The 25,134-nt window shown below is 40.4% G+C and overlaps 1 protein-coding gene across 6 annotated transcripts in view; it reads right to left on the minus strand.

Annotated features, from left to right (window-relative positions):
* The window catches only part of dpy19l3 (dpy-19 like C-mannosyltransferase 3), a 46,603-nt gene extending 23,493 nt beyond the window's left edge, over window positions 1-23,110 (minus strand). Inside the window, exons 1-13 of one of the 6 annotated variants that reach the window (XM_026378051.1) lie at window positions 22,907-23,110; window positions 22,213-22,345; window positions 20,964-21,091; window positions 13,742-13,832; window positions 11,164-11,285; window positions 10,438-10,583; window positions 9,278-9,401; window positions 8,955-9,089; window positions 8,002-8,133; window positions 6,423-6,524; window positions 5,962-6,035; window positions 3,991-4,149; window positions 2,654-2,782 (exon numbers count right to left, since the gene is read on the minus strand). In XM_026378051.1, the coding sequence (XP_026233836.1) occupies window positions 2,654-2,782; window positions 3,991-4,149; window positions 5,962-6,035; window positions 6,423-6,524; window positions 8,002-8,133; window positions 8,955-9,089; window positions 9,278-9,401; window positions 10,438-10,583; window positions 11,164-11,285; window positions 13,742-13,832; window positions 20,964-21,091; window positions 22,213-22,336 (1,466 nt within the window). In that variant the 5' untranslated portion in view covers window positions 22,337-22,345; window positions 22,907-23,110. Of the gene's footprint in view, window positions 1-2,653; window positions 2,786-3,990; window positions 4,150-5,961; window positions 6,036-6,422; window positions 6,525-8,001; window positions 8,134-8,954; window positions 9,090-9,277; window positions 9,402-10,437; window positions 10,584-11,163; window positions 11,286-13,741; window positions 13,833-15,609; window positions 16,672-20,963; window positions 21,092-22,212; window positions 22,346-22,576 lie in introns of those variants that run through there. The other 5 variants (XM_026378049.1, XM_026378050.1, XM_026378048.1 and 2 more) reach the window with 5 other exon arrangements.
* Window positions 23,111-25,134: the final 2,024 nt, after the last annotated feature.

Here is a 25,134-nt window from a genome sequence, read left to right on the forward strand (position 1 = left end):
TACACAAGTAACCAGACCCAATCAACGTCATTGGATTGTGGAGCAACACTGAAGATTGTGGAGAAGTTAAAACACTGATAATCAAGAAAAATATGTTTTATGAAGGTGTTAAGTTACTCTTCGAACACAAATGCTAGAATGCATAAAGAGCATAACTGGACAATACTGATTTACATGATTTATAAAATGTAGTAGTAAAATGGAGAACACCGAGACTCCACTGAGTCGAAAAATGAGGCAGTGTTGCAGAGGTTGTTGCCAGTCAGCCAATATTGTGATTATAGTTCTGCCATGACCAATAAGAGCACATTTGTCAAGAGCCGGTATGTCACAGCAGCAGTGAAAGCAGCCAGCCCAGAGAGGCCCAAACATTCTGGAAATTAAGAGCAAGTGTCAGAACATGAAATTTGACCACAAGAAATGTGCTTCTGTTAAGCCTAGGTGCCAATGCTTGTGCCAGTGCTGATGTCAGGGCTTTCTCCCCCTACTGCCAGAGTCTGGCACCTGGTAATTGGAGACTGTCTCAGTGATGGTGCTGTTCCACAGTGGGAACCTGCCAATGGATGATGCAGTTAAGTGAACCAGGGAAATAGGCCACAATGTTCGTATGTGAAGAAGCAACATAAAATGGGACATGAATATGAGCAGGAAGGTTCAAGGTGGTAACTGTGGAAAAGGAGCATGAAACAAGGTGCAGCATTTTACATTAGACAGAGAGTGCCACACATAGTTTTCTTCTTGTCCAAAGCATCTTGTTTTAGTTTTGTCTCTGATTCAGTTGATTAAATGTAAGGCTGTTCTCTGCTGTTCAGAGAACAGCCTTACATTTAATGGCTAACTAACTGTTGTTTTCACTTTGTCTTTCAATATTTCCACATCAAAAGACAAAGTAATATTTAACTCCGTAGCTTCCACAGAGGCATAATCTTCCCTCTGACATGATATGCCTCTAAGGCATGTTTCAAACCCCATTTTGTGTCCAGGTTTACAAATTAGCTCAAACGTGTGTATCATGATCAATCTCTCTTAAGATAACACCCAAAATAATTGTATTGTTAAAAATCACTGGATGTTTTGTGACCACAACTGACCTCTGGCTAAACCTTTTCCCTAGTGCTGCTCTGCTCACGTGCCTCCATTGCATACTGGTGGCAATGCTAGTGTCCCAGACAGCTATTGTCCTACACTCCCCTATAAACGTATTGGAACAGTGAGGCCAGTTCCTTAATTTTTGCGGCAGACTGAAAACATTTGAGTTTGAAATTTAAAGATTTACCTTTAAGCTTTTATTTCCAGGTGTCTTCTAGTGCAGCCTCTGTACTTTTGTTCATGAAGTCTTCCGTAAACAGTAGATTGTGATACCTTCACTTCTGCCCTCTGAAGGTTGTTGCTAATGACACTAACACTTGTTTTATGGTTTTTCTTTACAGCTGCTGTTGTCTTCTTTAGTCTACCTTTTTGCTTTCAGTGGTTTCCTTCTTCAGGACATTCTAATTGGTTGAACTGGCTATGGCTAATTGATTTTTGCTTGTTTTTTATTCATTGATAGCTCTCTCGTTTTCACAACCCAAATCTGAAACTGAGCGCAGACACTCTATTTATTGTTTGAATAATCAATGTGATAAGACACACCTGTCAGTCACATGTTCACATATTTTTGCTCACATGAAAAATTAGTGGGTTCAAACAAAAGGTGCTATGTGCTAAGTTGTGTATTAGTTCCAGAGACAAACACCTGGGAAACAAATCTTAAATGTTGATCTTTTGACTCATATTCATCTTTAATGTCAAAGCCAAAGATTCTCAGTAAAATAAAGTGAATGACCTCACTGTTCCAATACTTTTAGATGGGAGTGTATGTCCTGTTTATCTAAAATCACTAGTCAGCTCACGGCTACATAGCTTCCTGAAGGACAATAATGTCCTTCAGCCACAGCAGTCAGGCCCTAGACTGATTCATAGCACAATAATTGTTGCAACTGCTGTTGTTGCGGTCTCTCTTTAGATTACCTCATTGTAAATAACGAACTAATTTAAAGCAACTCAGCCAGAGACAAAATAGTATTTTCAACCAACTAAGTTCATTAATCTTAGCTTTTTAAGTAGCTTATATACTCTGGCCAATAAGCCTACAATATCAGTGGTCTCTGGATAGAAATGAGACATCTACTTTAGTCTGCGACTTCAGTCAGCGTTAGGCAGCCCTACCTAACGCTGCCTAACCCTCAGGGACTGTGGTATTTCCTTGGAATATAGACATGAATTTACCAGTAAATCTGCCTCTGTTATCACTGTTTACTGTACATGTGCAACAATAACCATGGACAGTCAACAGAGGTTTTGTTTCTCTTGAGCAGAGAAAGAAAGAAAGAGCTCAGTATCCTGAGAGTACAAATTACTGCGAAAACTACTGACACTTTGAAATTCCAAGGTGTCAGTTGTCCAAATTCACTCATTCTGTACCTGCAGTGAGTGGTGTCACCAACTAAGGCATTGTAGGATTGTAGGATAGTGCTCGGCCATCAAGAGGAAAAAGTACATTTGAAGAGTTAGTGTCTGGAAATTAAACTAGTGTGACTACACAGGAATGTGGTAATCCAGCTATCTGCAGGTACAGTATATAATCGTGTACTTAACATGGGCATGAGCTCACCTCATAGTGCTGAAAGCCAGGAGGCCATAGAACAGTGTATGCAACAGATTATAGGCCACATCTGGGCGAAAAGCATTTAGTTGCCCCTCTGCAGCGCCTTTCCTTTCTTCAGGTGGACTTCCTTTAGGCCTGCTGAAAAACAAAAAAAAAACAGCGAGACAAAAAGACAATAGTGATACATGGAACAGTAAAGCCTGAGAAAGTAGGCTGGGTGGGTGGAATTTATATTATTCGGATTATTCAGATTTCATTAGCTGCTTGCTCACAAGAAGACACACAGTGACGCACACCCACGAGCGTTTCTGTCTGCAGGAGTAAGCACGCAGACAAACAGAGAAAGACCCGAGGGCAATGATGTCACTCCCACGGTTTGGCCTCCTGCACCGAATCAGACGGACACTGGCATCCATTTGAATATAAATACAATCTGGCTCTTCCTTCTACGTGAGTTGGGGTAAACTGGATTAAATCAATTCCCGAATTGGCAAATAGACCTTTGTTCTATGAGGTTAGTATTCGGCCCTCCAACGGCAGAGCGCCAGTTGATATGCTAATGTGATTAGTTCAATGTGGCCCCTTACCTTGCACCACAGGCAAATGAAGCTTTGAGAGGCTGCTGGTAGAATATTGTGTTTTCCAGAGCATGAAGCAACAATACCATTACTAAATCGGCAGTGAGGCACAAAGGGATAGTGACTGCTGCTGTGACTAGGTTTCTGTCTCCTGATAGTCATCCTGGTGTCCTCTTCTAAGCTGAAAGTCTTTTTTACTCTGCAAAGGCTGAAACTTCATTAATTTACACTTCAGTACCTCTTTGGACCAACTTTCAATAAGAATGGACACTAACTGGTTCGTCTCTGCCAACACTGGTGTTTAAATACTAGATGAGCTTGGTTGCACAATTGGGAAAATAAAGTCATTTCTAGATGAAAGACATTAAGAATATATAGTTATTTAACTATAAAAACAATCCCTTTTTCCAATTAGGTCTATGGATTTTTGGAAGCAGTGTATGCATTTTGCATGCTCCAAACATTTATGCATGAGTCAACTAAAACAAAATCTTTTAAAAAAGCACCATAGAACTGCAAATGGTGTGCAAATATCTAATAAAATCATCTCCCTGGTTAGTTGCTATTTTAGTTGATTGTCAAAGACATACATGAGCTGCTCTTTGATTATTAACATCAACACAATGGACATGTTTGATTCATTTCAGTATTACAGGTAGATCACTCTATACCTCCTCTAACACAGAACTACCAAGTGCTTTTCATAAGGACACCTTCTCCCCCTCCCATGTTTCCTCCCACATTTCTGGTCCAGTCATTACTTACCTTAAGTTCTGCAGTGCAGCCACTGCCAACATGCCACTGAGCAGCAGCAGTGTGAGGCTGTAGGGGTGTAACAGCAGGGTGCTGGCCAATCGGTCCAGCGTGTCAAGGGGCAGTAAGCCAAAGGCCTCCTCACACAGATAGAGACTAGCATCAAAATCCCTGCAGGAAGAGAGAGAGGGGGGAGGAATAGTATAAAAGAAAGAGAAAGGTGGACATAAAAAAATGAAGCTGACACAGAGTCTGCTTTTCTTTCAGTGTTTCCTCCTAAACAGTCACTGCTGCAGTGATCGATATCAATCACAGTGTCAAGGATCTGCTTTGGTTCTTGATTCTAGGAGTTGTACATGTTATCTGTGTTCTACATACAGTTTGTGACTTGACTAATCAGGGTTAATATGCTGTTTTTAGCTTAAAATATCAAGTCACTCCTATTTACTTAGCCAAATCATAGATTTGACTAAAGAGCCTTTACCATCAGTACAGTCTGTAGACAGGTTTGTTGTTAAACTATCAATGTGAATAAGGAAAACCTGATGCTGATGTGTGTACTAAATAGACCAAAATTACATTTTGGACAACTACAGATTGCGTCAATTCTCATCTGGCTAATATGGTTCTTTAAATAGTGTAAGAGCATTGTTCTTGTAAATACCATGTTAAATTAGCTTAATCAACAGTAAACCTTTACTTTGTAATAAAGGCAACATCAATAAAACCAACATGGGCACCAATGTAAGGAGCAGTATTGCAACCAATATCAACTGCATTGATATTGGTGATCTCGTTTGATTTATGTTTCTGAAATGTTACTACTGTAGTGCTGTGTTCAACAGTTTGTTTTTCACATCCAACTTTTACACAACTTACACTGTTACCCAAAAGTGAATACAATTAGGCTGCAAGGTAAATTAGATTCCTACTGCTGCAGGTGGATAAAGTTGTTGTAGCATTGAACATAAACTTAATCCAAGGTATCCTTATGTTAATTCTCTACATCACTTTGTCATTATTGGGAATTCTCCCCAGCTATTGCACCTTACAAATAATCTAGTGACAAAATCCACTTAAATATTGTACAGTGTGCATTAATCCTAGCAGCAACTGTCTGTTTATATGTAATTATGTGATTTCCTGTTCACTAATAACACAAATGAAATTTCTAGTGAACTATAGTTGAGGTCACCCATATTTTCCAATTTAAAATATTTTAACATGATTAAGTCCACATTTTTTCATGATACCTTTAAGAAGAGAAGCCCATCTAATGGAATAGGAAAGCTGATTTAGATTTTTTCGAGTATTAAATTATTACATATGACCATTTTGCAGATCATTAATTACAGGTTTCTGCTCATTTCTGCAAATCTTATCTTGTCAATATTGTTTCTTATAAACAGCCGTGTGGATACACAACTGAAGTGTGAATTGAGATATCACCAAATGCAGTGCTAAACTCAGTGGCTATAAAAAGAAGCAGGAGAGCAGAAATAAGTGTCAGCAAGAAACAGAGGAAGAGGCAGATTGTAGAGTGTGTAGAGTAAGTGGTGCATTTTCCACAGCCTCGTGAATAATTGAAGGGCCAGTTGTGTGGCATTGGGTTGTGAGCTGTGTTATCTGCCACACCGGATCAGTGGGTGAGCCGCTCAACACACACACGCACACAATATCTGATCGATGGGAGGCCTGCTGGCATTACCTCACCATCTATTATTCACACACTCTAACACTCCAGGTGCTACAACACTGGTGCTTAGTGTGTTATACAGTAATGCTGGATCAAGTCAAGAGGTGTGCAAACTGTAGACTTTGTGCGTATGCACTACTGTGTGGGACCATGTCCCTGTGTCAAGGCATAGCTTTATAAGACTGTGTTCCAAAACAGAAGCACCAAATCTGTGTGTGAGGAGTGTGTGTGTGTGTGTGTGTGTGTGTGTGTGTGTGTGTGAGTATGTGTGTGTGATGTGCTCATACCTTGTCAGGCCCAAGCCCAACTTGGACTTGATGAATTTAAAGATGTGTTCGTCTGATCTGAGCTGAAGTGCTTTCTGAAAACACACACACACACACACACACACACACACACACACACACACACACACAGACACACAGACACACACACAGAAACATGGTCATCTTTTCAGGGCTAAAGAGCAGCATGTTGAGATACATAAGTAAATAAATTGAGCTGAGATCATAATGTGAGCTCGTTTTAGATGCAGGAGAGTAGAACTGCAGATTGAAGCAACAGTAAAACAGAAAAGGGGGGAGTAGAGTGGAGAGGAGGGGAGGGGCAGAAAAGGGATGTGAGTATAGGTCTGGAAGAAAGAAGAACAGAGTGAAAAAAAAAACACACAAGAGCATAAGAGAAGGGCAAGAAGGAACAAAGGAAAAAGAGAATGAGAAAAGAACGACGGGAGCAAGGGAAGAAGCACCTTGGCCAGGTAATTGATGGTGAAGGTGAGAAGAAAAACCATGGCGCTGTGGAGAAGCAGTTTGCCCAGACGAACCAGCAGGCTCCCTGACTTCAGACCAGACTGGATAAGCAGACAGGAACAAGAGAGGGAGGGAGGAAACATTATTAAGCCTCTTTCTACATTTTAACACACAGATGGGAGAAAGGGAAGTCTCATATCTTGGCTGTGAAGTGCAACAAGTTCTTCTTAAGTCATAATATTAAGTCTTATTAAGTGAGTTTAATGCATTTACAGTCACAATGCATGATTTTTAAAATGCGTGAATTTTCCATTCAAACTGATCCGGATCTGGTGATTTTGCCAAATCTGGATTTATTTTTCCATCTATTGTTTCAATCCCTTAGACTCACTCTTCTACTGCTAAAGTCATTTATTAGCTCATAAAACAGAACTACTGACTGTATTTTGGTCACATACCTTAGTCACATAGGACTGGAACTGAGATAACCACAAGACAAGAAATTTTCATTTTAGCTATCAACATATTGCAAGTCTGATTTGAACTACATCATGCAGACATTCTCACATTATCCTGAAGAATTTTTTGATACACTTGGGAATTCATCATCTTCTCAATCACTGCAAGCTGGCCAGACCCTGATGCAGCACAGCGAGCCCAAATCATGATGATATGCAGTGCACTGATGAGTGTTTGTTGTGCTCCTAGGGTCATTTTGACTGGCCGCCTACTTCTTGGTAGAGTAGCCACAGTCCCAAAGTGTCTCCATTTGTAGATTGTTTGCCTAACTGGAGACTTTCTAAAGTCTTTGACATCACTTTGTAACCCAAGCAACAAATCTTGATCGTAGATCCTCTGAAAGAGGCATGGCTCACATAAGCATCTTCTTCTTGTGTGGAGCAAACTCAAAAAGGTTTAAGTTTTTTTTGTCAGTCAAAATAGCTCCAGTCCACACTTCCAAACTAAAGACTCCAGGTATTCTAATAACTGACTCCATGAAGATCATTAATTCAAAGGTGTTTATGGTTGTTCTCAATAAAGACGTGAAGGTCCAGAATTTGTTTTGTGTTATTATTTCAGGCACATCATATTTGTTAATACTCTTACACACATTTAATGACAAATTAATGCAGAAAACCATAGTATTTCAAAAGGTTTGCATACTTTTTCTTGCCACTGTATATACTCTACACGCCTAAATTATAGCATTTGAATAATAAAAAAAAAAAGTACTCTCTTCATCTCCATTTCTAATTCTCAGCTTTCCTCTACCTTTCTCTCCAATCCTCTTCCCTCCTGTCACATTAAATGTTTCTATAATTGTTAGTGTGATAAGATCTGATTTAACTAAATTACATTTAGACCTAACAGAAACACGTCTCCAGTGTACAAATTGGAATTACCGTCTGCAAAACTGACTGCGGCACAGGCCTCATCATATCACGGCAGGTTAAATCATCCATCTGTGTTTTGTAAACAAACTACTACTGTTGTCTGGATCTTTCTCTGTGAGACTTTAATATACTAACAATTTACACACACATATACACACACACACACACACACACACACACAAACCTGGCAGTGTCTGACGAAGAGCGCTGCAACAATGAAGCTCAGGACCAGTGATCCAAGTATCATGGAGTTACAGAACTGGAGGAGCCACACACTCAGCAGACCACTCACTTGAACAAGGTACAGAGTGGTTACCTAGAGAAACACACACATGTAAGAGTATGATGACGTCAGGCCTAGCAAGACACCTATAAATTCACACTTGGTGTAGACCTTGAAAAATACAGGCAAACATAAGGTCAAGTCTGTAAAATGATTGACACCTCCAGCAACAATGAAGGTCAGGTTTTACTTTATTATGAATTTTTAATTCATGCAGGTTTTATATTTTTAAAACATTCCCATAGCCTACAGTAAGTAACTTAAATCTTTGTGACATCACTGCAGTCAGGAAACGTTGTTGGCTTAAGCGCCAGGCATGCCATAAAACACCATAATAATTTCCATAAACAAAACGTGAGCCAAAAACCCAGTAAATACCAGTAACTTTTTCGACTTTAGGTGAAATGAGCATAGCTCTATTGTATGAAGAGAGTAGGGTATGGCACCTGCACCTAGTTTACTGCAAATTGGTCCCCACTAGTCTCCGTTAGTGATAATGTAACAAAAAGTTACCTGCAGCCCAGAAAATATTTTTCTCATACACTCTATATTGTGTTGACACCTGGAAACCTGGAACTGTAAACAAGGCCAACTACTTTATTGCTATGAAATTTTAATTCACAAAGGTTTTTTTACTTGTTAATTTCTCCCACAGCCTACAAAAGACTGGAGCAAATGAGAATGTGCACACAGGTCCACACATCTACCCAGATGCCAGAGAACATTTTTGGCTTACTATATGTGCTCTGCGAGCAATTTTCATTCAACTGAATGGGCAATATCTTAGAGTTTGAAATCTGTCCAGTATTATAGTGCAGCCATGTAACTGGCCAATTTCGATATTTGGCCTACACCTGTGTAGTTGTTAGGAGGTCGACACAGTCCAGAGTGTATATGACGAGAGCCTGAACAAGTAGGATGAACTGGTTGAACTGCCACGTCAGACAGAAGCAGAACGTTGTCACGTACATCAGCCACACCAGCACCTTCTAAGGAGGGAAGCACACATACAAAAACACTGGAGTCAGGTTCAGGCACTGGATACTAATGACTCATATACTCACTCCTCGCTCCTTTAGAGGTGGTAGATTATTGAGTGGGGTGGGTTGAATGTGCCTAGTCAAGGCCAACCAGTTTGGTGAGGATGGTCAATACTTTGATGTGTGTGTGTGTGTACCTGCTGTAAGGCAGTCAGCTGCGGTCTGAGGTAACAGGTGATAGCAGTGACCTGCAGTGCTAGGAAGGGCAAGGACCAGTTCTCTCTGAGGGAGATGGTAAATTCCACACGAGTGGTATCCACCCTGGAAGGAAGGATATATGTCAAAAAACTAAACAATATAAAATAAATTCTATATAGTAGAAACTATATAGAAGCATTGTAACAAGGTTTGATTGAGTTTCAAGTGAGAGTACTAATATTCTTTCTTGATCATGGCTACTGAATGTTTCCTGAAAGTTTTTTCTGAAGTTCTGTGACCCTCCATTTTACAGTTTACCAGGGTCACCACAGAAGTCACGCCTGTCTATTGATTCAAAAGGAGAACACAGAAGATGCCAGTAGGGTTTCTGAACTCATTCTAACTTTTGGCACTCTCCCAAAAAAAAGAAAAAACAAAAAACAAAAAAACAAGCTATGCAAAAACAGCACACAACATTCACTAGAACTGAAGACAACTGTATGCTTGGAAATGGGCAACCTTTTGGCCTGGCTAAGAAAATAGTCCTATCAACATCCGTCATGTTTTCAATCTTAAAGCAAGAAGAAGCACTCTTTGTGGATTCTTCCACAAAGTTTAGCGAGACCTGCTGTTTTAGGGTAATTTTCTTGTTTACTGAACCATGAGAGACAAAAAAAAGCATCCTGGACACAGACGCGTCTTTAAAAAATTATTCACACGTGACATAAAAGAACATCTACTAAAATTGCCTCATTCACATAATTTAGTTGCTGAGGCAAGTAGCTCATTAAAATGTTTTCCTTGTGTATAAGAAATCATAATTCAATGACCTTTACTGCTTAGCTGTCTTAAAGATGACTTTGTACATGCTAAACCTGTTAATTTGGATGCTCTTATACAGAGCACATAGACTTGAAAGGTACTGTTGAAGGAAATAAATGCTTTCAAATTGACTATAACTATAGGTAACTTCAAAACAGCCCGCTCAGATCAGGAGGTTAAACAACGGACAGAAAAAACAGAAAGAAAAAAAAAAAAAATCCCATCATCTCAGCTCACGTGTACATTTACAGAGTCAAATGAGAATCTGAGAGGGGGCATATCGCCCCCTGCCTTTCACTGTGTCATTAATACACATGAACTCGCAGTTATTACCAACCTGTTGAGGATGTACCACACCCCAGTGAGCGTACCAGCAAGCCAGGAGCCAGACAGGAGCCATGCTGTGAGGTACAGAGCAATCACATACACCGCTTGGAGCGAGAACACAGTGTAAATGTAGAAATACACTGGCTCCAGATAAGACTGGACCACACACACACACACACACACACACACACACACACACACACACACACACACGCACACAGAAACCATTAGTTCATTAGGCTGAACAGACAGGGAGCCGAGTATAGTGACAGTGACTGACTCAGGCACTCAGGAGTACTGTGGCATTTTCAAAGTTTGGCCTGAACAGTTCTTGTCACACAGTGAGATCACTGACGGAGCTAAGTAGATGTTTCTCAGTTAATTGATATGCCAATACAGGGACCTCTTGCTGCAGTGTGACAAGTGCAAGTGGGCTAAGCTACAACACCGAAATGCAGAATACCACAGCGCTGCAAATGCCTGACAGCTTCCTAATATGACTGTCATCCATTATAGTTACAATAAAATGAACATTGAAGAACAGAAATTATGAACAGAAAATCTAAATATTATTAGACTGTTATGTACAATTTTTCACACAAAAAGAAAGCTTTGTTTTATGTGCTAAAATGACACAAGAGACTGTGACTCATTTGTCAGTAGTAGCCGTTATTACACTAATCTTTTATATTTTACAAGCAAATTGTAAATAGCTGACAGCTGAGCGATATGTTACCTGTATGGGCAACGATCTGTAGAGAACACTGAGAAACACCTCTTGGTAGATATTCATTCGCTGCAGGAGATTAATGGTCCTCTTGGATTCTGTCAAGTTGTCATGGATCAAATCTGACAGCCCTAAAAATATACACACAAACGCACACACACACACATTGAAAGTGACACAGACGGTTAATACTGGCTGTGTGTGAAAACCAGTGAGGTATTGTTCTCAAAGTTCGCTTTGCTCATTTACAGTGGAATGCGCCATTAAAGAATAAAAACAGTGTTTGAAATTTCTGTCAAGCACTAAAACCACACATTGTTCTGCTTGACTTTAATTCCTTAATTGCTGAAAGTGAAATGGATGTCTGGATGCAAAGGTGCATTCAAACTCGAAAGCCCTCAGACTTCCCCTCCTTTGTTTAGTTTTATTAAAAGGTTCTGTTGTACTTCTACGTCCTACGTTCTCAAAACATTTCAAGCAGTATTTTACGTGATAACAATGACTAAAGATAAGAATAAAGATGAAAGCACAGAGAACCACGACATGATACTGCAGTTTGCTCTATGGTAGGGATAAACAAAGTGGACAAATAATACGACTTTTTTTATAATGATTTCCATGTAATATGTGATTCTGTACTTTTTACTCACACACCAGGTATAGATGAGAACAAGAAGGCCTATCTAGAACTGAAAAGAATGACGTCATATCTGCTATTGGCCCTGTGGAGCTTTTTAAAATGCTGGAGGGGATCTGTGGTGTTCTTGTGGTCACTACCTAACTGCACACAGGCAGCACAACGCCGGTTCCTGCCACAAAACCTTCTCTGAGGATTTGTATCATTTGAACATTTTAACTTCGGCTTAAATCAAACCTTTTTTGCAATTTGAAAATAGCGCTATGTTAACTTGCAATACTGACAAATCATTTAGTCTTACTCTGTGGAGTGCTTTGGTTTGATGGTTTGTAACTTTTGCCACAAAGACATCTCTGAATGAATGATACTGTGTCCATTTCTCCTATGTTGTAATAGTTGCTTGTTCACTATATCAACTTAAAAGGATGCTGCTACTAATAACGGTCTTCACTGCTTGTTTCTGCTGCCCCATAGTGGCCAAAAACCAGCTGGTATAGCTTTAAGGAACTATTTATGGTTAATCTGAACTAACTAAAAAGTTTCTAAAAGAAGAGATAAACTACAATTATTCTTCAACAATTGCAATTTCCATAATTTAAAAAGGCCGTTACATCATATTACTCTATACACTGACTGGTGTTATTATTCCAAATAGGGCACCGGGTGCAGTATCATTACTGTGTATCTGGTTTGACTGAAACTAAGTGTGACACCAAACTAGCAACAGAGAGCTGAGTTTGTGCTGCAGGCTGGGATATGTCAGCCTGATCCCTGCTGAGTTCTTGATCCATGTAAGACCATAAAACCCAGCACTGTTTTCCATAAACAAAGCGCATTTTACCATCCCCACACACAGCCCACTCTCCATTATCTCTTCCTTTTTAACTGTCTGCTTAATCCTTTTACGTTCCTCCTTTCCTCTGTCTTTCCTTCCCTCCCTTTACATCCCTTCTACCTATAGCATTTCTTTATCTTACCCCTCTGTCTTTATACCTCTCCTATCATTCTTTCCTGTTTTTCTCCACCCTGGCTTCCTTACTCTAACCTATTTTTTCTCCCTTTCCCTCCTCAATCTCTTATTTTCTCATTTCTTCTAATGTCCATTATCCCATCACTCCGTTCTCCTTACCATTCCTATCATAATGTCCCCATTTACCCTTAATAAGCAACACTACTGTAGTTTCTGCGAATCAAGCTATTGTCCTGTCTCTCATATATTTCGTGTCATGTGTGAGGGAAAAAAGCAAACACAGAGACAGATAGGTAGGTCAGCCAGTTCGTCAACTAATTAGCCTCGAGCTCAGTGGTTTGCCTTAGTGGGAAATTAAGCTAGTTTCCAACTACAAATCTTACATGATAATGAGAACAAAATAATTAAGACTAATTTCCCCCAGACCAGACTGTGCATCAAAAGAAACTGAAGTGACTTCTTTGGTCTAGTTAGAAAAAAAAGGTACTGTTCTTCCTGTAAGAGTACATCGAGACAGCCAGCTGGTGTCTGGGTCTGCTAAAAAAAAATGTGAATTTTGTCACATTTACCCCTGTAGTTCTGAGATCAGAAGACCATGTTTCAAACTATAGGAAGTAAAAGTTAAGACTTCTGGAATGAACTTTCACAGGTTAATTGGATGGAAGTAAACAGTCAGAATATCTAATAAAGGACAGAAGAGCTACAGTACCATGGAAGTACACTTCTAAAGGGCAACACACACTTAGTTTGTCATAATGTCTTATCATTCTACCTTTAATTTTTTTTTAAATCTGCTTAAGGTTTGTTTGTTGCTTCCAACTGAACAGCTTCCTTTGAGTTTAAATACCAGTAGCCACCACTCAGTAAAATAATTATTTTTTAAATACAGAAGGAACAAACTGAGCTAATGGTCAGGTTTTTGAGTGTAGATCAGTGAAAATGGCACACAGTGCTTAAAAAGTAAAGGAATCACAGTATACCTTCCTGTATGGATGGGGCTTGCAACATTTGTTTGTAGTATGAGTAGTAAAGTCCACACTCTGTCCGAAAGGAGATCTCCCGCTCCACTTCCTGGAAGCAAAGAAAGGTGAATTTGGTTACATGAAAGCAAGCAATTCTTCTATCTGTAAAATAAGAAGAAAAAATCCTAGCAAGTCATTAAAAGTGATAGCGACAGCTCAGCCAATTCATTCATAATCATCAAAAGTAACAATGTGACAGGTGACACGGTTTTTGTGCGTGTATTTAGAAGATATCTTCCCAAGAGATTTCCAGCTTGCAATGGATGATTACTGTTCCACTGGGGGGTAAAAACAGAGCAAACAGTGAAATGCCAGCTGCTGAATATTAAGTTAATCATCTTCTATCATATTCCATTTGTAAATAGTTGTGTTTGACTAAGCAGAAATTCTTCCACTATAGAGACTTTTTTCTTTTTTTGCAATATTGGTTATGTGATTTAATGGTTTCTCCAGGATTACTGTCCCTCCACCGACAAATGTGATCATTCTCATAAATCCCAAGTTTTGCTTATTAAAAGGAAAACATTTCTGTAGTATTAATACGATGCCATTTTGTGTGATAATTTTTTTTTTTCCAGCAATGATTTGATTCCTGAGGGGCAGAGTCACTGGCTCATATCATGGAGAGATAGTATTCATTGTTTGGCAGTGAACACCTCTCTACAACATGCACAGATACAGGGAGACATGTTGAAGACTGACACTGTAAGCAAAGTGACAGTCCTCAGTGTAAAAACAATAGAACGAGGTTAGGATAGGTCTCAAACAACATTGCACATCTGAATATTAACATTTGCTGACTATTCTCTGCAAAAACTGCAGATTGGGTTCAGGTTCCATGGGGATCTTAATTGAACAACACCTTTGAACACCAGCCACAATTTCAATACAATAAGGTCTGGACTTGGACTTGGCCAGAATAAAACCTTAACATTGCTGTTATAAAGCCATTTGTGTGTAGCTTGGGGTCATTGTCTTGCTGGACCACAAATCTTCTCCCATATTGCAGTTCTCTTGCAGACTACATCAGCTTTTCATTTACCTTCTACCTTTGTAAACGTTATGGGGCCTGCTGCAGAGAAGCATCCCTAAAGCATGATGATTCCATCACCATGCTTTACATTTTGTTTGTGATGATGTACAAATGACCACACTGATGTGCAGTGGTTTCCTCAAATCATCATCATCATCATCTTCAAATGGTGAAGAACATTAGCAACAGTGGTTTGCACGCTCTCTGTAATCACAGCTGCAGAAGCTTTTAACTCTACCAGAGGAGTCACAGGTTTCTTAGTGTCCTCCCTCCCTAAAATTACCTGTAACACATTCACATAACACTAGTGATCTAATTAATTATCAATTGTGAGACTTCTAAAAAACAACTGGCTGCATCATCATTTATGTGAGGAGGTGGTGAGTAATGCAATCATTTACTTTTTTAATTTGCTATTCTATCTTTTTCTATTTTTAGTTATTGAAAATGGATTGCTTTGTAGATCTCTGATGATCAGTGTAAAAATAAAAGCCAAAATAAATTTTGTAAGCACTGTATATTTACATGCTGCCTGACTCATTTCAACTGATATTACATTATTTTTAACTATTCTGATGTATTCAGATTTAAAACACAATGACCACGAGGCAGGAGTTCATGCAGCACATAGTAGCTACCTTCAACAACAATGCCTTCACTGGCACATACTGTAGTAGTTGGAATGTGAAACTTCAGAGTGTCACTCTGAGCAACAGCTTGTCGTCAGTGTCCTCAGTTAATACAGTATAATGTTCAAATTAAATCTGTCAGTAATACAAGTGATAACTCCTACCGTGAGCTGAGAGAACCACAGCAGATTCTCATGTATGGAATTAACACACCAGGCCTGAGTCAGAGCCAGCAGCCCAGCCAGTAACAGCCCTGATGCCATGGAAACGCACTGTCGCCAAGGACAACAGAGTAGAACGCCTACACCGGAGCAAATAGCGGATCCTTCGAGCAGAGAAACCGCCCCTAGAATCCCTTCATGTGTGGTATTAGATCGTGCTGTCCTCCACTTCACATAACGGCTGCATCTCCTTTCAGCTGGAGCATCCTCTGAAAGGCCCAAACTATGCTCCAGCCTGCTCAGCTTTACTCTCTTACGAAGCTCCATTGCCTGATAAGACGGAGATTATCAATACGTTCTTGGATCCTTTGATGAGCTGAATCCAGGTAGATAAACAGCACGCTCCTGGAGTGAGCTATAGAACCGATCCAAATCCATTACAGCAATAAATGTAAATGCGGTGTGTTTTTCTTTTCTTGAAGTCGGTCCAAATAAATTAGCTTTTTAATCGCTTCAAGTTCCTTGCCTTGCCAAAGGAAATATGCAAAAGCTTTCTCCGAGGGAATGAGCGGCTAGTTTCCTTTCCCAATCCTTCTTTTGAGTTTGCCGGAGGCAAAACAAGCTCTGGCTTTTCACCAAGAACTCTGATGAGATGGCTAATCCTCAGTTTAAATTAAGGTCAAAGAGAACAGGCCTAGTTAACAAGTTCACACATTGCTCATTACACTTAAAGCTAGTTCACTCCTCAGAAGGCACTGATCCTCTTCTCTGTTTCTCTCAGTTACCATTTCTTCTTTATGGGTCTCTGAATAACTCCCATCTCTTCAATGTGGTGCTTCAACAATCCGTCCAGCGCTGGCCTTGCTCCATCTCCCGACTGCTTTATGTCTTCCAGAACTTAAACATGGGCGTCTGCCTCCCCTGATCTCCAACAGAGACTTCAAAATAAAAAGCAATCTTTCACCATAAATCGGCTACTGAGCACGAAGAGAAAAGCAAACATAAAACAGTGGGCCACAGAGAGTCTGCAAACTACAAGATGTGTTGTAGATAAGTAGAGCAGCAACAGAGAGGGGAAAAAAAGAGAAGTGACTACTAGTGACCTTGTGCCTAGAAAAATACACATGCATACAGAAAAAAAATGGCTGGGGGTGGAGAGCAGTGCGTGGAACATGTTGGAACATCGTTCGGAAAATGTGGGAAACATTTGTCTGATGGTTTTTAGATCTGGATCCGGTGTTAGGCAGTGAGCCTGTGTCTGAATCAAAGTGCTAGGCAATGGGACCAACATGGACATGACTTCACACCTGTTGAATTCAGGAGACCATATTAAGCCAGCTGGCTAAATGTGTAAGAGGAGGGCTGGCGATAATAAGCATTGTAAGGGTGTGCGAGTGTGTGTGAAAAAGACAAAAGGCACAAAAAAACCCCTCCAGACCACTGCCACCATATTCCCTCAACAATACACCGGATTGAGGGTGAGGAAACTACATTTGAGATGATTAAAAATGTTCCCTTTTCATCACAGAATCCCCACAAACTACCAACACTATGGTACCATCAGTCACATATGGTCACGTCTGGCAGCAACAACCACAAAGTACCAACACCGAGCAGGCAGGACTTCCAAACTCACACATTTACTTTCCACCATGTTTCACAGCCATTTTCGTCCTCCTTGACCTGGAGACATTTTAGAGTACGTGTGTGTCTGAGACCGTAAGCGCAACAGTAAAAGTGAGAGAGTGAGAGAGACCGGCAGGTCTTCAAGGTCAGTTTATTAAATATATCATCTCAACTGAGTAAGGGAGCAACAGCAAGCGGTTCAAGTTAAGGTCAAACTTCAGCTGGCATAGCCACAAGCATCTGCACAGTGTGTTAGCTGTGCTCTGCACCATTTGCAATGGCTTGCAAAAGGTTTTTTGCTTGGCTATGTTGCATGCATTGAATGTGGGCTTGCTCCTCACTAAATCCGCAAAATATATTTCTGTTTATTTTAGCCCAGTGTCCTCATTGAAGTAGCAGTTGCTGGACTACATAACTGAGATAAAAAAAAACAATCTGAGTCATCTGGCCTCCAGAGTGGATAAACCTAAAGATGCTGGCAGTACTATGCAAAAACAATTAACAAATAAAGTGCAAATTATGTGATTGTTCCTGTTTAAAACAAACACACTAGAAGGCAGAGTGAATAGCCAGCCATCACTGAGAGGTGGGGAGGGAGGGGGCTTACGTCATTTAAATATGTGGATAATGTCAGAACATTTTCAGACAGTTTCGCCGGGAAGACATGACCTCATTTATTCGCATTTTGCCACAAATAGTTGTGTAACAAATGTACAAAGAAAGGTTGCGAGAGAAGGTCAAACCCAGCTTCTACCCAGCTTCTCACAACAACACACCTGAAAAAGTACTGGATGTAGTCGATTTGGATTTCCTGTCTACAGTTTGAATGTGCCACTGTGGATCTGTGCTGATTTCACAGAAAATATTCACATCTAGCCAACACTATGTGAACATGTTCTCATTCAGAGGCTTTGATAGCATTAACAGACAGAAACAGTCACACATGCACACCCGCACACACACACACACAAACAGAAATATTTAATGTATGGTGAACAAGGCCTGTAAAGTGACCTGCATTTATTATGAATGAAAGCATCTGTCTGCCTCTTCCTTTCACATACACACAGTAACAGAAAAAAAAAAACAGAAAAAAAAGACAGCACAGGACCACAAACTGTGTCCATACGGACTCCACTCAATTACCTGGATGTGCAGCTTTGTCCTCCCTGTGACAAACACTCACAAATTATCCTGTGCAGATTGCCTCTATTTGGGTCAAGACGCATTGCACATTTGCATGAGAAACAGATGAAGCAGCTGGCTGGCACAGTGAGTTGCTGCCAATAAATGAGACCAAATCTGAGTGGCAGACTTGTGAGGGCCTGCCTGCTTAGTTGTTTTGCCTGATTTCTCAGTTTTTCTTCTGTTCTAGCATAGTAGCATAATATACACACACACACACACACATCATATATGGCAAGAAAGAAATTGTGTTTTTCTGCATTAATTCATAAAAAGTGATCTCCAAGTTAAGAGTAAACAAATATGATGGGTCTAAAATAATAACACCAAAAAAATGTATGTCTTCATTAAGAACAACCTAAAAACCTCATATTGCTAGTGGGAAAAGTATGTGAACCCTTGGAATTAATTACTGGTTGATGCAGTTCACTCTGCCATGTAGCTGTATAAGAGGACTGCTGCAGAAAACATTCACCCCAAACCATGATACTTCCTCCTCCACCTTTCACTGAGGTTTTATACGCTAGATGTCCTTCCTGATGCAACCTTCCCTATTTTCTACCTTGTCTTGGAACTGGCACCCAAGTGGCTGGGGTTTTGTGGACATTTTGGGGGTTCAGTGTCCTGTCCAGGGACACAGCAGCATATGGCCATGAGGAAACAGGTCGTGAGGCAATGACCCTGGACTTGATGGGCCGCCGCATCCTACAGTATCATATGCAAACCAGCTTAAATGACTACCTGCCACACCAAAGTGACCTGCCTCAGATGGCTCATTCACCTACCAAAACAAATGACAAGTGATTACTGCACCACTAAATGAGGCAGAAACAACACACAACAATAATGTAAATTTGCATTTTTCATCAGTTATGACTCTAACCTGACTTAACCTGTTCAAAATCTGTTTTTGACAGTACAGTCTATGTAAACCAGAGTCTTGGTGAAGCTTTGGAAGGGTGACTCAAAATTACACCATATCTGGCAAGGCACAATGTTCTATTGCTGTATAACACTAAACAGACTCTAAAAAGGACAATGGAACAAACAATCACCCTGGTGTTTCAGGGCTCCGTGTGGTTCATTTAATGGGCTTGAAAATCAGTTCTCTGCAGTGCATGGAAAAACAATCATCTTGTTCCAGGATGAAGTGTTTGTGACGTGTTTGCAGGCCATTTTAGGGAGAAAACTGGATGAGGAGATGTGTCTGATTGGCACGTTTCCAAGCTACTTTTCCTCTTGAGATAAGCAGAAAATGTGAGTGATTTTCCTGGGTTTATAAAGTTCAAACTGGGAGACATTTTCCATCCCTAAATATCTGTGATGTGGTTGATGAGTCTTAAGCATAGATGTCAGGTCCTAATAACCCCCGTATAAAAGTGTTAAGTACGTCAATACGGTAATTTCTGCTTCTTAGTAACGAAAGCCTCACAAAAGTGATCTCCCAGCACCAGCGAACAGCAACCCTAATTCATTTCACTGTGGTATACATAGACAGTAACAAAATCCCCTTCAGAAATCTGCTAATTTAAATTTAGGTGTAGCCAATACATAAGAGAAACAACACATATTATAATGTGCATTGTTCATTAATTCAATTCTAATATTATGTAAGTGCTCACATTACTGGTTAGCCAAAAAAAGTTGCACACAATATTTCATGGACTGATTTTTTGCTTTGATTATAGCACGCATTCACCATGGCAGGATTTTGATAAGCTACTACATTTTACTACTTGCACTCATTTGACACCAAGATATTGTATTGATTAAGGTATACGACCACTATGTAAAGTCGTCTCCAGCACATCCCAAGGACTCTCAATAGGGTTGAGGTCTGGACTCTGTGGTGGCCAATCCATGTGTGAAAATTATGTTTCATGCTCTCTGAAACACTTTTTCACAATTTAAGCCTGATAAATCCTGGCATTGTTATCTTGGAATATGCCATCAGGAAAGAAAAAAATCCATTGATGGAAAAACCTGGTCATTCAGTACATTCGGGTGTTTTGCTGGCTGAGACATATTATTCACTGCAGTACTTATCCAGTCGAAAGCTTTTACCTATTTGCTTAGTAAAATCCAGGTGGTGACTTTTTTTTTTTTGTTTTGTTTTTTTTTTTAAACATAAAGTGTACTTGTAACCGTGAACTGGTCTCATGCATTTTTAAGAATTTGTTAAAAAACCTTTGAAACCTAAACTTTACGCTAAATCAGGGCTAAACAAAGTCATCTGCTGTTAAGAGAAACAATTTCCTGAGCCATTAGAAACGGTTGACATTTCTACACTGACTAAACTGTCCAATCAATATCATTAACTGACTGTAAAAAGCTCAGGTCGAGAGGTTCGCAACATTAAGACACTGACAAACATGACTGCTGCACCAGCTGATCTTTAACAAGTGACTGCTGACTTGCAGTGCCACTGCTGTTGCTGTACTGTGCCTTTAGACAGCAGACATTTGAGTTGTCAGACTAAATAATGTCTAACTAAAATGAATAATGTTTGTTTCACCTAGCCTAAAGATTTTAACAGTGAAGGCTACCTTGATGTTGGAGAACCACAGGTCGTTCTCATGCAGTGTGGCCACATAGATGCAGCACAGCAGGCCAAGACCAACAGACACAGACCAACCAATCGATGTCCATATTATTGCCTCCCATGACCAATCACCTGCAGAGATATTAACATGTTACTAAATTGTTACTGTCAAAACAATCAAAAACTTGCACAGATACTCAAGAGTCATAGTGAGAATGGCACATATATGATGAAAAGTTTAGATTCACTTAGTACTATCCTTGTTTTCCATTTAAACCTACATGCTTTCAGTTGTGCTAACATAACATGCAACATGATTTAATCAATTAGCTTTGTGATAAACTTATATTAGCAATACAATTGAACTTCACTAATGTTTGCTGATGATGTGCCTCTGTTTGCCCCTACAGATTTCCAATTACAATAGGCATTCACAACATTAACAATCTCTCCCCTTAGTTTTTTTTTTTTTTATTAATTTGTACTTTTATAACCACAAACCTGTGAAAGATAGTGCATCTAATTCATACACCAACCCATTTGACAAAGCACTTAAAGAATCATACTGGCAGCTTTACTGTCACATTGTCATGGCTTAATGTACAATTGAATGGAACGCAGCCATCATTTACTATGTGCTCTCTGTAATCAGTTATGTTGTCTCTATGTGTCTCTACATTGTGAAGTATTACACCTGATTCACAGCAAACCTTTGATGTGTCATAGCATTTATGATGGCTGTGTAATGTTAAAATGCGGCAGTAAGTGATCAATCTAAATGTAACACAGATGTTATTTGAGTTTTTTTGTACTGTGAATACCAGTGAAGTGCAGATCATTCATATAATATAAATGGCATTCATTTTAATTATTTACATTTAAGTCTGTCAATTGCAGAAAAAAAGGCTTGAAAATTTCCACTTTATTGTTCCTGACATGAAGATGTAGCACAGGAAAAATGGGACTTGACATGCATCAAAGGTGTAAGAGCAAAGAGTTCTGAACTTCACTGACAACATCCCTCCCTGTTCTGTGCCCACAGCAGGTCAGAAGTCAAGAGAGGTTTCAGAACACTGACTCTGGAGCTGGATCTGGCTCAAAGACACATCAGCGGGATTGGATGGCTGCCAACCAAGCTCACCCTGTGGTCAAAGGGCGCTTTCTGCAGCCTAGCTACTGGACTGCCCCCCCCCCCCCCCCCAAAAAAAAAGAACTGCATGAAACTCCACCGGGTGGCAGGTTGGCTCACTCACCATGTAACATCCTCTCTGGATAATGATGGTGATCGGTGCAACAGTTGGACTGGTGGGACTGAAACTCTGCACCAACGGGGGGCTCCTTCCCCTTGCTGCCCTTCCTCTGACGCAGGGCTGTCATGCTGAAACACTGCAACCACACATGGACAGCGTGACAATTACACTAACAGATAACTGACGTAGAAGGCACCAAGTGAAGGCACACAGGCATAAACACACACAGGTATTCATCGACACAAAAACGGTGTGTGTGTGTGTGTGTGTTACTGCAATCTGAGCCACAGCTAACAATGACGCGCATCACTGTGTGTGTGTGTTTCGGTCAGTCGAGGAGCAGCAGACAGTGGACAGGCCTGCTTACAGCGGCATTTCCTGGTCACGTCGCTGTCACATTAACGTGAAACGTCAGATTCCACCTATGGACACGGACGGCACCGGACAAATGCATCCATACCGAACCGAACCGAACCGAACCAAAGCGAACTGTGCCGTTACGCGGCTAATGCTCAAGTCCCTGATAAAGCACCATGCGGGACGTGAGTGCTGACGCTCACAGTGAGGAGCAGGACACGGTAGGAGAAGGTGAACTCCTACAATGTGGACGTTCCCAAACGGCGCTAGCGTCTCTTTCTGTCCTGACAGCAACAAAGACGAGGACGACGCGAAGCGGCGTTACGTTGAGAAACCTCACCCTCCTCTACAGCAGCGGCTGGCTGGTAGGACGGTCCGACAGCTCTCCTCTACCTCCCTCTCTCCCTCACACCCTCGCTCTGCGTCTGTCTACCTCGCTGCCTCTGTCATTTTCCCCCTCATCTTTTCTCTTTTTGCTCTCGTCCCGTTATCGCTCGGCTTCACACCGCCGCACTGGCTTTGAGCGCAGCACCATACCGGAACACAGCACGGCCGGCCTTCAAAATAAAAGCGTAGCGACGTCGCTTTTGGGAAAGAGAAGTAAATAAAGGAGGTGTTTTTAAAAAAACGGATCTGTTTTGATCTGATTTAACATGACATCTGCAAAAAAAAAAAAAGAGGTATTATCTCAAAATACTGAGATGCTACCTCAGTATGTTCATCATAACTCAAACAGCAGAGTCAAATAGCACTGTTCTTTAGTTTTCTCTATTACCAAAGTATCCAACTCATATGTCATATGTTACTTTGCCAAAGCAGGAGAGTGCATCAATTAGACGTCTGCATGTTTTGTTTAATTTGATTCAACCCTGGACACAATATATTCCTCACAAATAACCACAAAGATAAACAACGTTTACTTTGAAATAGTTTGTTTTATTAATAAAATACCTTTCAAAGGCATCACACTTAAGATAGCTGTGTTAGTGAGGATATAAATGAAATATATAATTATATTCAGATATAATATACATGTATATATATTATTAGTTTATTATCTAAACACTGTGGGGCATTGGAAGGTGGGTGGATTAAACATTGGCAGAAACAGCAGTGATACCTACCTGAAAATCTAGAACGAAGTACAGTTAAAAGAAGAAACAAACATGCATCATGCATCCAACAACAAAAGCGGTGTGCAGGAATCAGCAGGAGTAAAGAATTATGGCACTGAGGAAATAATAATAATACCCTAAAACGTGTTCAAGGTTTCCATTTAAAGATAGAGGGATGGTTTTGATATTATCTACAGCAAAATACAACGAGGACACTGTCTCAGTATCCAGATATCCATCAGTGATGATCTACAGTAATGTGTTTGCACAGTGTCATTTACAGACAGTTTCAATGCAGTCCTTGTGCAAACTGTTCACATCGTGGCCTGTGATTTATCCTTTTAATTTCCCTTTCCTCTCCCTTTCTACATACTCTCAACGGGACAATCAATCAATCAATTGGAAATATTCACAAGCTGCGCTGTCTTGGCGATGGCCCTCGAAGCAACAAGCGGCTCCAGTGGGAGAGAGGTCAGTGCATTCTGACATGAAAGACGCAGATTATGAAGACGGTAAATTGGCTGGACACGTGTGGCTATAAAGGGATTGTTTGTCAAGAAAACAGAATGTTTGATGGTCACACTCTCCTGACTCTGAGCCTTTAGCCCCCTGGGTGTGGGCCCCAGTGGAAACGGATCCTCTGTTCCCGGCAGGAAGATGACCCATTAAAGATAGCCCTCTTCGCTCCCAGCGTGCCTTATCGGACTCCCTTTAGCCAGCATGCGATTGCAAATCCTCCATTTTCCACTGCAACACAAAACAAGGTTCATAAAGCAAGGAAATCTGAGAATTAACCATTAAACAAGTAGAAAAGCAGAGCAGCCACAAGAGCTCCTTGAATTGATTCTAGAGTATGTGCAACTATTTGCCCTCTCCTCACCCTAGTTTCTTTCTTTGGCTCATTTCTTTTTTTCATGTTCGCCTTGATCTCCACTTTGGGTCCTTAAAAGGTTTAGGTAGCAAACTTGATCCTGTAATGAAATGAATAGTGCAGTGAGGGTTTCATGTAAGAGCGAAAAGGGATTACAGAAACACAGAGACATTTTCTTCTTTTAAGATGATAGAACGTGTGTGTGTGTGTGTGGATGCGCATGTTGTCTGCACGTGTGTGAGGTAATAGGAGGTACTAGGGTGGCTTATCCTTGCACCGCTGGACCTCACACATTTTTTTTTAATAGCGTATATGAATTAAAGACACATGAATGTAAGGATGTGTCTTTGTTTAAATACAGCGAATGTACACTTGAACAGACTTCTAACTAGTTTACACAAAGGCTTTCGTGGTAAAAGCTCTGCTTCAACTGTGTTCTGTCCTTTGTGCATCCAACAAATTTAATGAAATGTTAACCTTGCATAACAGAGCAACGAGGTGTGCTCTGGATTACTTTAAAGGCTTTTCAAGTATAATAGCGAGGCCTCGTCAAGAGACAGAATCTAACCTTACTCGGGTGGT

The sequence above is a fragment of the Anabas testudineus genome, chromosome 3 (genome assembly GCF_900324465.2).
Source record: "Anabas testudineus chromosome 3, fAnaTes1.2, whole genome shotgun sequence".
Taxonomy (NCBI): Eukaryota; Metazoa; Chordata; class Actinopteri; order Anabantiformes; family Anabantidae; genus Anabas; species Anabas testudineus.